This window comes from Archocentrus centrarchus, chromosome 4 (genome assembly GCF_007364275.1).
Source record: "Archocentrus centrarchus isolate MPI-CPG fArcCen1 chromosome 4, fArcCen1, whole genome shotgun sequence".
In the NCBI taxonomy this organism is placed as follows: domain Eukaryota; kingdom Metazoa; phylum Chordata; class Actinopteri; order Cichliformes; family Cichlidae; genus Archocentrus; species Archocentrus centrarchus.
The window spans coordinates 9,037,835-9,050,488 of NC_044349.1; the positions used below are offsets into that span (position 1 = coordinate 9,037,835).

The following is a 12,654-nucleotide window of genomic DNA, read 5'->3' on the forward strand; positions in this document are numbered from 1 at the left end:
ACTCTGTATTAATGGTGCTAATTAATCTATTCCCAACTACAACTAGCATTACATAAATGCATCACTTTTACTTGATATTCACCGTGATGCAGATATGGAAGTGGTGCAGACCTGAGACCTGAAACATGCAACCAGAGCGTGCATAAAAACTCAGATTTTCATTGTCTGATTTTAAAGCTCTCAGTACTGTTTTCACCACTGTAAATAATAGAGGAAAAGTAAAACACGTGACTTTTACAGAACTGTTACAGTATTTAACCGTACAATTGATACAGGCTAATGAGACTGACACACTTCTCCAAAGCTAATGTTCAGACACTTAAATATACAGTGAGTGGAAAACAGAGAAAAACAATTGTTGCTGCTATATATAAACCAAGGATACTGTATATACTGTAAATAGTGCTTATCTGGTTGGTAAGCAAAAAGGGTTCCAGGAGTGCCATAAATACTTTTTGCAGTGTTGCGAGAGGCACTTGGATTATTTACTCAGGCAAAAACAGCAGAGCCACATAGAAAATGACTGTCCTGCAGCCAAACTGTAATTAAGCAGCCAAATATTAGCAGAACACTATACACAGCGAACACACAACAAATGCAAGTTCATTTCAAAGTGTTAAGTTACTACTGTGAAACTCCAATAATTCAAAAGCATCTGGTTACATGTCAGATCCTGGTAAGCTTGTGAAATCTGAGGGATTGTGATATGTTTAATAAATAGCAGAAACCGCTTCCTCAACCCCAGTGCTGAGGGTTCCTTGATGTGGTTGGAAACATGTTCAAAAGCTGACAAGCAAAATTATTAGATAATGTAAATTCAATAAAGACCATTCAATTAATTAGCGATGCTGTGTCCTCCTCACTGTATCAGGTGAACATCTGAAGATGTGTCCTCAGGGCCCGACTTGCTGTACCAGCACAATGGAGGAGGACCTGGCCGGCCTGAGCAACAAGGAAACGGAGGGACTGATCAGAGAGGCCGGCAGGTCGCTGCAGGCTGTCTTCAATTCTCTCCACAGGAACTTTGACAGTAAGCATGGTGTATGTGTGTGTGTGTGTGTGTGTGTGTGTGTGTGAGAGAGACACTCATTACCAGCTGAGCTCAATAGCAAAGCTTCAGAAGTCAGCCCAGAGCAGTGTGACATTAATATGTTGTGCATTTTTTTTGTTTGTTACAAGCTCTGCCTGTGTGCACCGCTCAATACTACAGCTTTAATAAAAAGGGTTGGTGTGTGTGTGTGTGTGTGTGTGTGTGTGTCAGTGTACAAAAGTGTGTGTGTATGTGTGTGTCCTGTGTGCCAAGGGGACCCCTGACTGGGTGCTATAATGAGAGCAGAGTCAGACAGACACAGTGAAACATGATAAGCTGATCCCCTGATCTCAGGGGAGACACACACACACGCACCCACTTGTGTTCACACACACAGACGTACACACACAAACAGAGGGGTGTCCCCTGGGGCAGTGGCTGGTTCAACTAATGAGCAGTTGACCCACTGAGGAGCCGAGTCTGCAGATCACTGCACATCAGAGGAAGAGAGGGATGTAGGGAGGAGGAAGACTGAGATCTGCCGCTGCTAACAACAGAGAAATGTGTCATTAGTACTGAAGAGAAACAATGATTTGAAATAAAAAATAAAAATGAGGAGGAAGACAAGTGAGAGCAGGAGGAGGAGCAGTCAGAGGAGGAGAGGAGAGTAAAAAAAGTTATTGTTATTAGTCTTAAGCCAGCAGGCCACCTCAGTAGCAGTAATGTGGCTGTCCATCTGGTTGTTGTTAGAGCACACTGGCACTGGTCCACAGCCTTTGAAGCATGAGGAAAAAGCCCAGACCAGTATACTGCAGAGACAGTTCTCGGACTCCCTCATTCTCTCCTGTTGACCTCTGTCTCACTTTGTATCCATGTGTCTGCAGATATAAATGAATCCTATTAAAATCTCAAGTCAATAAATATAAGATTTACGTTTCAACTGGACTGTGAAAATGGTTCATCTGCATCTTGGTTGTTAAAATTAAGACTGAAGTACCAAACAAATGCACATGTTTTAACCAGACATTCATTCTTTATATAACAATTTATATCTTTATATATATTTATATCTTATTTTCTGTCCACTCTTCTGTTGCTTCCCTCCTCTACCCCGCCCTCCTCCAGCCTATTTCACCGAGTTGCACAGTCGTTCTGAGCGCTCCCTGCAGGAGGTGCTGTCTCCGCTCGGCCCCCTGTACTCCCAGAACACCCGCCTGTACGGGGATCTCTACGCTGACCTGCGCCAGTACTATCGGGGCTCTGCTCTCAACCTGGACGAGAACCTGTCTGAGTTCTGGTCTCGCCTTTTGGAGCGAACATTCAAAGCCTCTGCGCCCACAGATGTGAGTAAAGACAAAGGATCACAACTGCCTTCATTCTGAGATAGGAAAAAGAAAAAGGTACATAGCAAACTGACACAGATGAGAAAACAATGTTCCAGTTTATTCCCATTTTGTCCGCAATATTGGCAAAAATGGAAAAGCTTCATATTTTAATAGACACAACTTGGGGATTTTGTGAACTAGGCCTGCTGATCCTTTCAGCCCCTGCTTCTCTTAAAGCAGATGCAAGGTGACCAGCTGATGAAAACGCACTTGCACAATATTTTTTGCTGTTACTCTGAAATACAGTCTCGCTTATATTATTTAAATTATATCGTTTCTAACGGTGTACCCAGTAACGTATTTCACCTACAGTGTGACATTTCCGCTGTCATTCCTGTCTCACAGGTCAACTTATCAGAGGACTACCTTGAGTGTGTTGCTAAGCAACAGGAGACGCTGCGGCCATTCGGAGACGTCCCCCGGGACATGAAGGCGAAGGTGATCCGGGCTTTTGTCACAGCCAGGTCGTTTGTCCAGGGGCTGTTAGTCAGCGTAGATGTGGTCAGGAAGGTCTCACAGGTGAGTGTGTGTACTTGTAATACTCATTTAGATGCAGATAGCTGTGGGGATTCCACCTCTTTGGGGGATAAACAGTAATTTCCCATTAGGTAAATTAATTAAATCTCAGGGTGACGCGAGTAGCAGTTATGGTTCAGGTTAGGGTACAGCCAAAGGAACTCAATGAAAGGCAAATTATGTCCTCTGAATCATAGAAACGCAAATGTCTGCACGCACACTTGGTTGTGTTTGTGTGTGTGTATGTGTGTGTCTGAGGCCTGCCTGGCAGAGTCCCAGGAAAGCAGAGATGATGGCTGCATGATTGTCACACCCTAAATGCCAGAGAAAATGCCTCCACCCTACAAATGAGAAACACAAAGATCATCAGAAATGAAGTGTAAGACTCTGCCATCAGAACAAAGCTCTCACTTGGAGGGACGGCGGCAAATTATGGGTGTGATGATGTTTTTTTTTTTACAGCTCTTGGTGCAGTCGTCTCATCTCTCAGGGACAGAGTGTGTCACACTGTTTGTGTTTGTCTGCATTTGTTGTTTGAAGTCTCTGTTTTTGATGTTTGACTTAACAAGACATGCCTTTGGTTCATCACTCGTGCTAGATTCCAGCATATTACCAGCGCATAAATCTTCCATTTTACAGCAGGGATTGGGTACGGTTAAGCCTATTTTCCAAAACTTGGTTTGTTTACAGATGTCTTACGGTTTCTGGTTTCCCGTAGCTTTCATTCGTTTCTGATTGATATGAAAATCAGAGCACATTCTTGAAATTTGCTCAAGTTACGCAGTGCACATTGAGCCTGCATCGTTCTGTTTTATTACGAGCGCGGACTTTTAATTAAGTCAGAACATGTCATTGTGTGACACAAATGACTGAGGACCTCATGCTGACAGTGAGTGTTTATGCACAAGCAGGTTTTGAGCGTGTTGACTGAGTTTCTGTACAGAAATTAATGTGTGAGGCTACGTACAAGAGCATGGCAGGCTTTTATTAAAATCGTAGAAGCACGCCGTTGTGTGTTGTTGTTTCTGAATTGAAGCATCCCTCCCTGAGATCTGACAGCGGTCCTGGTAAAGCTGACAGCATTTCATGACTTGCATTCATAATCAGAAGCTGGCAGAGAGGCAGACACCTTGTACTGTAGAAAGAGAGGGTCATCATTCCCTTGGAGTTCAGCCTGTGTGCCATATAATGTTGCAATAGCGCCCTCTACTGTCTACCTCCCCACAGAGGCAGGTTTAGAATTTGGGCTCTATTTTTTAGTTATTTTTTTTTCCTGTAAAAAACATAAATGTTTTGGTATTTGCTATTGAAACCTGAGGTCTGTGAAGCTGACTGTTTTTTCCACTCACATCAGGTTTCTCTGAGTCCAGAGTGTGAGAAGGCCTCCATGAAGCTGATTTACTGCCCCCATTGTCGTGGCCTGGCCTCTGCTAAACCCTGCTCCAACTACTGCGCAAACGTCATGAAGGGCTGCCTGGCCAATCAAGCTGACCTGGACCCTGAGTGGCAGAACCTTATAGGTGAGACACACGAAGATCTCACTAATGCCAGATGTAATCCTCCGAGAATTCAACTTATATTTGAGAATCCTGCTGCGCATAAAAAAAGAACAATAAATCACATTTCTACCACTATTTTAGTTCTTGCTTATTATAAAATCAAACAACAGTACCCAGTTAAAGTTGTTGCCCTCACTCCTCTGTTCAGACACAATGATCCAGGTGGCGTCCAGTTTCAGCACGGAGCCCAGCCTCGATGTGGTTCTCTCTTCCATCCCTGTTCGGATCTATGAGGCTGTGCACTACCTGCAGGAAAACATGGATACTTTCACAGCTAAGGTAAGTTTGTCCCATCATTTAGTCTGATTTTAGTTTCCTTGCACATTTTTCACCTCCATTCACATTCCAGCTCACTTTTCAAACCCTTTACTTCTCTTAGGGAAGGGAAATAACCCTTGTAGTTCCATGTTATGGAATATGCAAAATCATATAAGGACAGACTTATGGCTCGATAGTGTAGTGTTTTATACATCTGCGTAACCAGCAAGTGATCCCTAGGAGGTCCCAGGAGGAGACACAAATCCCTTGGGGGGGCTGCATCAGGGAGGGCATCTGGATTAAAATCTGCCAAATCAAACATGCAGCTGCTGTGGTGACCCCTTGTAAATAAGGGAGCAGCCAAAAGTAGTTTTCTTTCATATAATGACAGAATTAGTATCCATAAGGAGCATCGGACATATCTGGATGGTGACCAGATATGTCCTTTAGATAATGGACAGTATTATTAGATAGGTATACTGATGCAGGTCTGCTGCTTTAATACTTACCGCTTAATCTGGTCAGGAGACTGGAGCTCCCAATACATTTTCAGCCAGGTTTTACACATTGTCAAATGCTTGTCTGTGGCGCCATCTAGTGGATTACTTAGCAATCGCCAATGCAAACTTAATCAGTAGATTTCTCAAAGTGAACGTGTCTTTGTATCTCATTCTTTGTGTCTTTGTGCTTGCAGGTGTATCAGACATGTGGAACTCCAGGAGAGCTGGGAACAGGAAGTCCCACCCTTCATGAACAGAAGAGGAAGAGCAGCTCCCTGACCGCTTCGGAGTACAAACCCTCCCCGACTGCCGGGCTCAGACTTGAAATGCAGGTGCGCACATCTACCTGTATATGCTGTACGTTAAAAATCTTAATAATGTATTTAAGGACCGTCAGCATCAGCGGGCTGTCTTTGATGTAACCTTTCATCAGGATTTCTTTTATCAGTGAAGTTTTGGTTATGCTTGCGTGACTTTTTAGAGTGAGACTACATCACAGATTGCCACATAATGCATTGTATGTGAAGACTGTTTACACTCTGACAGAATATTAAATATGCGATTGAAACTGAAATTAATGTTTCGGATCAAAACTGTACACTGTGGGTCTTGACTTAGAACTTGACATCAGGAAGTATTTTGTTCTTAGGTATCGGATCTATCCAGTAAGCTGAGGGAGATGCGTCGGTACTGGGTTCAGCTCCCCTTGGCGCTTTGTGGCAAACTGGCACCTGGAAGCAGCAGTCAGGATAAATGCTGGAATGGTATCACTAAAGCCAGGTGAGGAAAAAGCAGGAAATGTGTTCATTAGTGATCTGTTGGTAGATTTTAAAATGAGCCTGAGTCTAACCTATTACCTATTTAATCTGTGTACTTTACTGTACCTCATATAAAGATTATAACTTAACTTGCCTACATTAAACATTAGAGTGGACATATTATGCTCATTTGAAATAGTTTTATTCTTGCACTATGCTAGAGTAGCTTTGGATGATTCACATTTCAAAAGGAATCCCTTGTATATTAGGCCTTGGTGCATCCACTCAGTTATTGCATTCTGAAACAACCAGTGTTAGCTCCTCTTCCATTAACATCCCCTTCACTTTAAGTCAGCTTCAGCAGATTGGATGTGAAGGTGGTGCAGGACATCACACAGGAGTCTCCTAGCAGCAGGTGGGAGCGAGCCCGGAGAGATGGAGATATGTGTGGAGGGAAGAGAAATGAAACAGAATACATGTGTGTGAACGAGAGGGAGGCAGATGCAAGAGTGAAGATGCAAGGAGCAGAGGTAGCTAAGGTAGTTGAGTTTAAATACCTAGGGTCAACCAATCAAAACAACTGACAGAGCACAAGAGAGGTGAAGAGGAGAGTGCAGGCAGGATGGAGTGGGTGGAGCCGAGTGTCAGGGGTGATTTGTGACAGAAGGATAGCAGGACGGATAGAGTGAAAGAGAAGGTTTACGAGATGGTGGTGAGACCTGCTGTGATGTTTGGAGATGGTGGCGCTGACAAAAAGACAGCAGGCCGAGTTGGAGGTGGCGGAGCTGAAGATGGAGTGATCAGGATGGACAGGATTAGAAAGGAGTACATCAGAGGGGCGGCTCTGGTAGCGTGGAAACAAAGTTAGAGAGACAAGGCTGAGGTGTAAATCGGACACGTGCAGAGGAGGGATAGTGGACATATTGGACAAAGGATTTTGGTGCAAGTGGGCAGGAGAAAAAAAGAGGAAGATCACAGAGAAGATTCGTGGATGTAGTGAAGGAGGACATGCAGAGGGTTGATGTGATACAGGCGGATAGGCTGCAGTGATCTATTTTGGTGACCCATAAAAAGAACTGCTGAAAGTAGTTCATTCTCCATTTTGTGTTTTTCTTTTTCTTTTTATGTTTTTTTTTTTTTTTGTACTACAATCCTTTATCCCCCATGCACTTGTTACTGAAAGGCAGGAAGGCAGTTAGACATCCAAGTACTCCCAAACATTCTTCTCTCCTTCACCCATCAAATCAGCGTTGAATGAAACACTTTTTTGGGTCTGAAATGTGTTCAGTGCAGCATAAAAAAAGAGAGTTTCATTCCAGAGAGAAAACTTTCTTTTTTTTTTAACACTTAAGAACTAGAAGGTGCTTCTGAAGAGAAGAGGAAAAAGGAGGAAGAAAGACAAACATCTAGTGTCTGATGAAGTTGATACGGGCCTCACCGTCATGTTGAAAGCCGTTTGTTGCACTCGTGTCAAAACAAAGCAAGCAGCATTTCTGAGGTGTTGAACTTACATTTCTTCCACATACAGTGATTTGAAATCCCTCTTGAAATCCACATCCTGCAATACAAGTATTCACGGAAACAAAAGGAAACACCCCTGTGTGTGTTTTTCTGCCTCCCTTAATCCACGTGCAAATGGATTATAGAACAATCTGTTGATCCAGCCACACTCCACACATGCAAACACATTCTCACCTCCCTTCCTTTAAACCAGTTGGATTAGTGCCAACTAAATGTCAAACATGTGCCTGTGTGTGGGTGTGTGCGTGAATAATGTGAAAGAAGCCATGAAATAAAGATGAATTGCTGACTGTGTGAGATAGAAGAAAATATGAAAACTGTGTGTGTGCCATTAATACAGCTCACAGCTCTGCAGTGACATCTTGTGGATTTTGGTAGAGCTCCATAAATGTCAGACACAAAATTACAACAGAAACACTCCAGAAACAATAACTTATTATTATCATACATCTGCTTTCAGTGCGATTGTGACATGGTGTCCAAATTGAACCCCAAAATGATTACTGATTGTTGTTTTACAAGTAAAGCCTTCATCTGAAAGAGTATATATGTATTATTTTATGGGAAATTTTCCAAAGTATGAACATTATTTCGATGCTGTTATGACCCAGATCCTGCTTGCACCCACTAACTCCACCCAAACTGTCCAAGATGGACTACAAAATGTGCATCCTACTTCACCGCATCCTTTCCTCCTCTTTGTTATGGGTCGTAAAAATTCTGTTCATCCATCACCATCGTCTAGTGTGTGTGTGTGTGTGTGTGTGTGTGTGTGTGTGTGTGTGTGTGTGTGTGTGTGGTATAAATTAATTTAATGGTGATCCTAAAGGCTGGGAATTCTGGCAACATAAAATATAACTGAGTGATTTATAGCTAACATTAAACACACACTGATCAATTAATACATCACATCATCTTGATTTAGAGGGATAACAGAAATCTAGAGTATGCTCTTCACATGTGGCAATAAGTAGATTTTATTGCAGCAGCTGTGGGTTTAGCAGCCTGTTGTTGAAAATTCAAAACATATTCAGCCGGTTATGGCATGAAATGGAAAACGCTCGTAGTTACATGAGCTGCATCACTTCTCTTGAATGTTTGGATGGTGAGCAGCTATGAATTTTGGGATGTAATTATCCCCATTCCTTTCATAAAGGATCATCCAGTGTGTCCGATGCTGAAGGAGGTGATAATGAAGCACGGACTGACCTTTCCTCAGTATTTAGAGAATTCAAACAGCTCTTGTTATGGCTGCCACGCAGATACCTCTGGGTCACTTAACTCAGTTAGGAACCATCTTAAGTGGAATTGACTATTCGACCGCACCCCCAGTGTCCTGTGGAGTCAGTGCACAGCTGTCTCCACTTACAGGGTAGCCCTGATAGAACCCTGTCAGGAGTTATTTGATGGACGGATGGATTTGTAAATTTGCCTTGACTCATTTTCTATAGAGATTTTTATATTATATATATAAAGGTACCCGTTGTTTGGTTGACTGAAAGAGAGATTTAGGCCTAAATGAAAATGTGAATGGTAGGCAAATAGTGACCCAAATCTGGCACACCTACAAAGATATTTGACCCTCTCGCACAAGCTGAAGTTTTAGTTTCTTGTTAATATAAATTGTAATGCTTTTAAAAAAAATACATCAGAAACTTTTAAAAAACTTACACCTTTGCTCGTTCATTGCATCTGGACATGTTGATCTCTCACAGCTGGTTTCCCAGGCACAGATTCCTAGACTTGAAGATCTTAATTGGAAAAAGTATTTCTTCTAGGATTAGGCATAATCCATGTCTGGAAGAACTAAGCCCTAATGATCAATGCTAAAAACACTGGCCCACAATTGAAATGGATTGCTTACTCCTGATGTAGCTGGGGTGGCTAACACAAGTCTGAAATAGGTATTACACAACCAGACTTTACACAGCTCCATCAGGAGCTACAAAGGGCTTTATGTAATATTTTTTTCCCAAACACAGCAGGCCTCATGACTTGGAATGTTCTGTTGTTGTATCTAAAGAGTAAAATATAAAAAATGTAACATTAACAAAAATGTGTAGAGTAATAAAGAAAAAAAGGGTGAGCTTATCAGACCCCTGTAACTTAAGTCTACACAATAATACATTGTTCAAGCATAACACACCCAAATCTCCAATCAAACCCTGCACTTTTTGTGGTGCATTGTGGGCAATATTGATACACACAAAAATATTTTTGCTTTTGCAGCATTGATTTCCCTTTTGACTGGAGTCCAGTTCTTTTCACCTTTGGGGCTAGGTATTGCATTTTGCTAGTGAGGATTCTCACAAGTACAGAATTACTGCTTTTCTTTTGCACAACCAGAGGCTGCGTGGTTGTGCTTTAAACACCAAAATGGACACCAAATATAGCTGTGCAAATTATCTCTAGTAAGTCTGTGCATGTAGATAAATCTCATATCTCTGAGCCATTTTTATATCTTCCACTATATCCACATTGTTCTTGTTTCCTTAACAGATACTATTAGTAATTAACTGCATCTGGGAAAGATCCCGAAGGCTGAGATAAGCTAAGAAGTACCTGAAAACCAAACAAATACCTGATGCCTCACAACCCACTGAGCACACACAACCTGAACCCTTGCATTACCAGCTATATCGTCGACCATAACATGAGAGTCATGAGCTAATGACTTGAGCCATGAGCATAATGGTTCTTTTCCTGTCGCTTCTCATATCCAATTAGGTACCTGCCAGAAGTGATGGGCGACGGTTTGGCCAATCAGATCAACAACCCAGAAGTGGAGCTCGACATCACAAAGCCAGACATGACCATCCGACAGCAGATCATGCAACTCAAAATTATGAGCAACAGGCTGAAAAATGCACTGGATGGCAATGATGTAGATTTCCAAGATGCAAGTGAGTCATCTTCTGATACAAGTAGAGTCCAGAAATAGTGTTTTTTTATATATATATATCATTCCTCTCACAAAAAACACCGGTTTGCAGTCCTACAAGTAGACCAAATGCACTACCTTTCTTTTTTAGGGGGTCTTATTCCCTTGAGTCAATGAGGCCTGGGAGTTGAGGACAAACACTCCTAATACACAGTTTAATTTAATTCCATTAATTTCATTCATGAAGGTCACACGGACCCAATTACAACCTGAAAAGAGAGAGCTTATCAAGAACAGCTGAAGGTGACATTTAAAAAAAAAAAAAGAACTTGTGTCCTTCACATGTTTTTAAATAAGTGTTCCACAACTTACCGTTGACAATGTGTTTTCCGTCTCTCTCTTCCAGGTGATGACATCAGCGGCTCTGGAAGCGGCATGTGTGTAGGTGGTCAGTGTCCTCGGAGCAGACCGGGATTGTACGCCTACTCGCCAGACGACAATCGAGTCAGAGGCGCAGCCGTGTCCCAAACTGGCTTCTGTAGCCTGCTATTCCTGCTCCCGGCGACCCTCCTGCTGCTGCTCCAGCGATGATGGAGCACTGCTGCCTCCAGTCAGGAGTTTGAAGTCTAAGGCAGGGCTGAACCATGGGAAGGACAAACGGGGGTTCAGCTTGAGGAAGCAACTTTGCCAAAAAAAAAAAAAAAAAAAAAAAACCTAAAAAAGAAATAAAGGAGACATTTTGGGGAATGAGAAGACATTTTCATGGACTAAGAAGAGCGAAAACTGACTATATTCTTTATTTTACTGAGTTTTCATATGTCTTAGTTTGTTAGTGTGGTTTTTTTTTTTGGATGAGGACAGAAAAAGGACGCAGACAAGGGAGACAAAGGGATGACAAAGAAGACTGATGAAGATAATGATGTCCATTTGTGTCCAGTCAGCAGGCTCCAGAGACCTGTGAAAAAATGTTCGGTGCCCTGATATTGTGTTCACCAAGGTTTGTTTCTTGTTTTATTTTTGTTTTTTTGTGTACCCTGTAAATGTTTGTGTACATTAGTTTAAAGGCTGGCACCATATCGAGCCATGAATGTACAGCATAATACTCTACTGGCAAGGAATTCCCCGTAATCTGTGATGTCGTCGTCCAGAAGTCTTAGTGTCACTGCTTTAAGCAAACACATTCAGTAGGATTTGTTTGAAATATTACAGATAAATTATCACAACCCTGTCATGTATCAGATGTGCCGTGCTGTTTACCCAACCATTTCTAAATGATTTTCAAAAGAAAACTGAAACAAACACTTTTTTTTTTTTTTATAGCAAATCCTTATCTTTGTGAAGACGTGAGCAGCATCACTGAAGCTCTTAGAGAGAACACACAAGCAGTTTCCTTAAGTTCTTTTTTCTGAAGACTACATGATTGTTACACATCTGGTTGCAGTAAACACACACACACACACAAACACACAACTCCACAGAGAAGATAAAGTCCAGAGAGGACAATTTGGGGAATTCTCGCCTGTGTTAAGGCTGATATATGGTAGATCAAACCAAAGCTTATTGCATACATGTGAGAACCCTTCACCAGGTTTTGCACTCCATATAATGTTTAAAGAATGCACCAGAAAGAAAACAAAAGGTTTCAGTTCACTTTTGTACATATGGGATATTTGCAAAATACTGCGTGCATTAGCCTGGTGATACTGTAGGTCATTTACTTGGCATGCCTGTCCTCAATGTGCACTGCTATACTGGTACATATGGAACTTCTGATTCACGCAAATGTGTTACGCACACATTTTACACTCTGGGGCTGTGTATTAAGCCGGTTTTTATTCATCAGTGTATCCCAATCACACATTTCATTCATTAAACTCTGTTTGATTGTAGCAGTGGAATTTTTTATTTATTTTTTTGTCATGGACAGTTTGATTTGATTAGCCCTCATTTAAGTCTGTGTGAAGAAATAGTTCAGCAATTTGGCAAAATAAGACTAGTCTTTCCAAGATTTTCATGAGGACATCAATAACACATTTGTATTTGTTTCTAAAAGTGAAGCTACAGCCAACGGCCAGTTAGCTTTGCATTTATTAAGAGTGGAACTCAGGGGGGTGGGTGGCACTTTATCTTGGCTGATCGTCGCAGTGAAAACCACACATTTTTGTTTTTGCACTTCTGTTTTTAATTTTTTTTTTTAACAACAAATAAGTGATCCAGGGCTGGAAAAAAAGCGCGTCAATCCCTTT

The 12,654-nt window shown here is 41.8% G+C and overlaps 1 protein-coding gene across 4 annotated transcripts in view; it reads left to right on the forward strand.

Annotated features, from left to right (window-relative positions):
* gpc1a (glypican 1a) overlaps positions 1–12,297 on the forward strand; it is a 49,911-nt gene extending 37,614 nt beyond the window's left edge. For 3 of the 4 annotated variants that reach the window (XM_030727200.1, XM_030727198.1, XM_030727199.1), the window contains 9 exons: positions 872–1,030; positions 2,156–2,373; positions 2,761–2,934; positions 4,286–4,451; positions 4,639–4,769; positions 5,443–5,580; positions 5,898–6,028; positions 10,255–10,430; positions 10,815–12,297. In XM_030727200.1, the coding sequence (XP_030583060.1) occupies positions 872–1,030; positions 2,156–2,373; positions 2,761–2,934; positions 4,286–4,451; positions 4,639–4,769; positions 5,443–5,580; positions 5,898–6,028; positions 10,255–10,430; positions 10,815–10,999 (1,478 nt within the window). In that variant the 3' untranslated portion in view covers positions 11,000–12,297. The remainder of the gene's footprint in view (positions 1–871; positions 1,031–2,155; positions 2,374–2,760; positions 2,935–4,285; positions 4,452–4,638; positions 4,770–5,442; positions 5,581–5,897; positions 6,029–10,254; positions 10,431–10,814) is intronic. The other variant, XR_004019869.1, reaches the window with a different exon arrangement.
* The last annotated feature ends 357 nt before the right edge of the window (positions 12,298–12,654 follow it).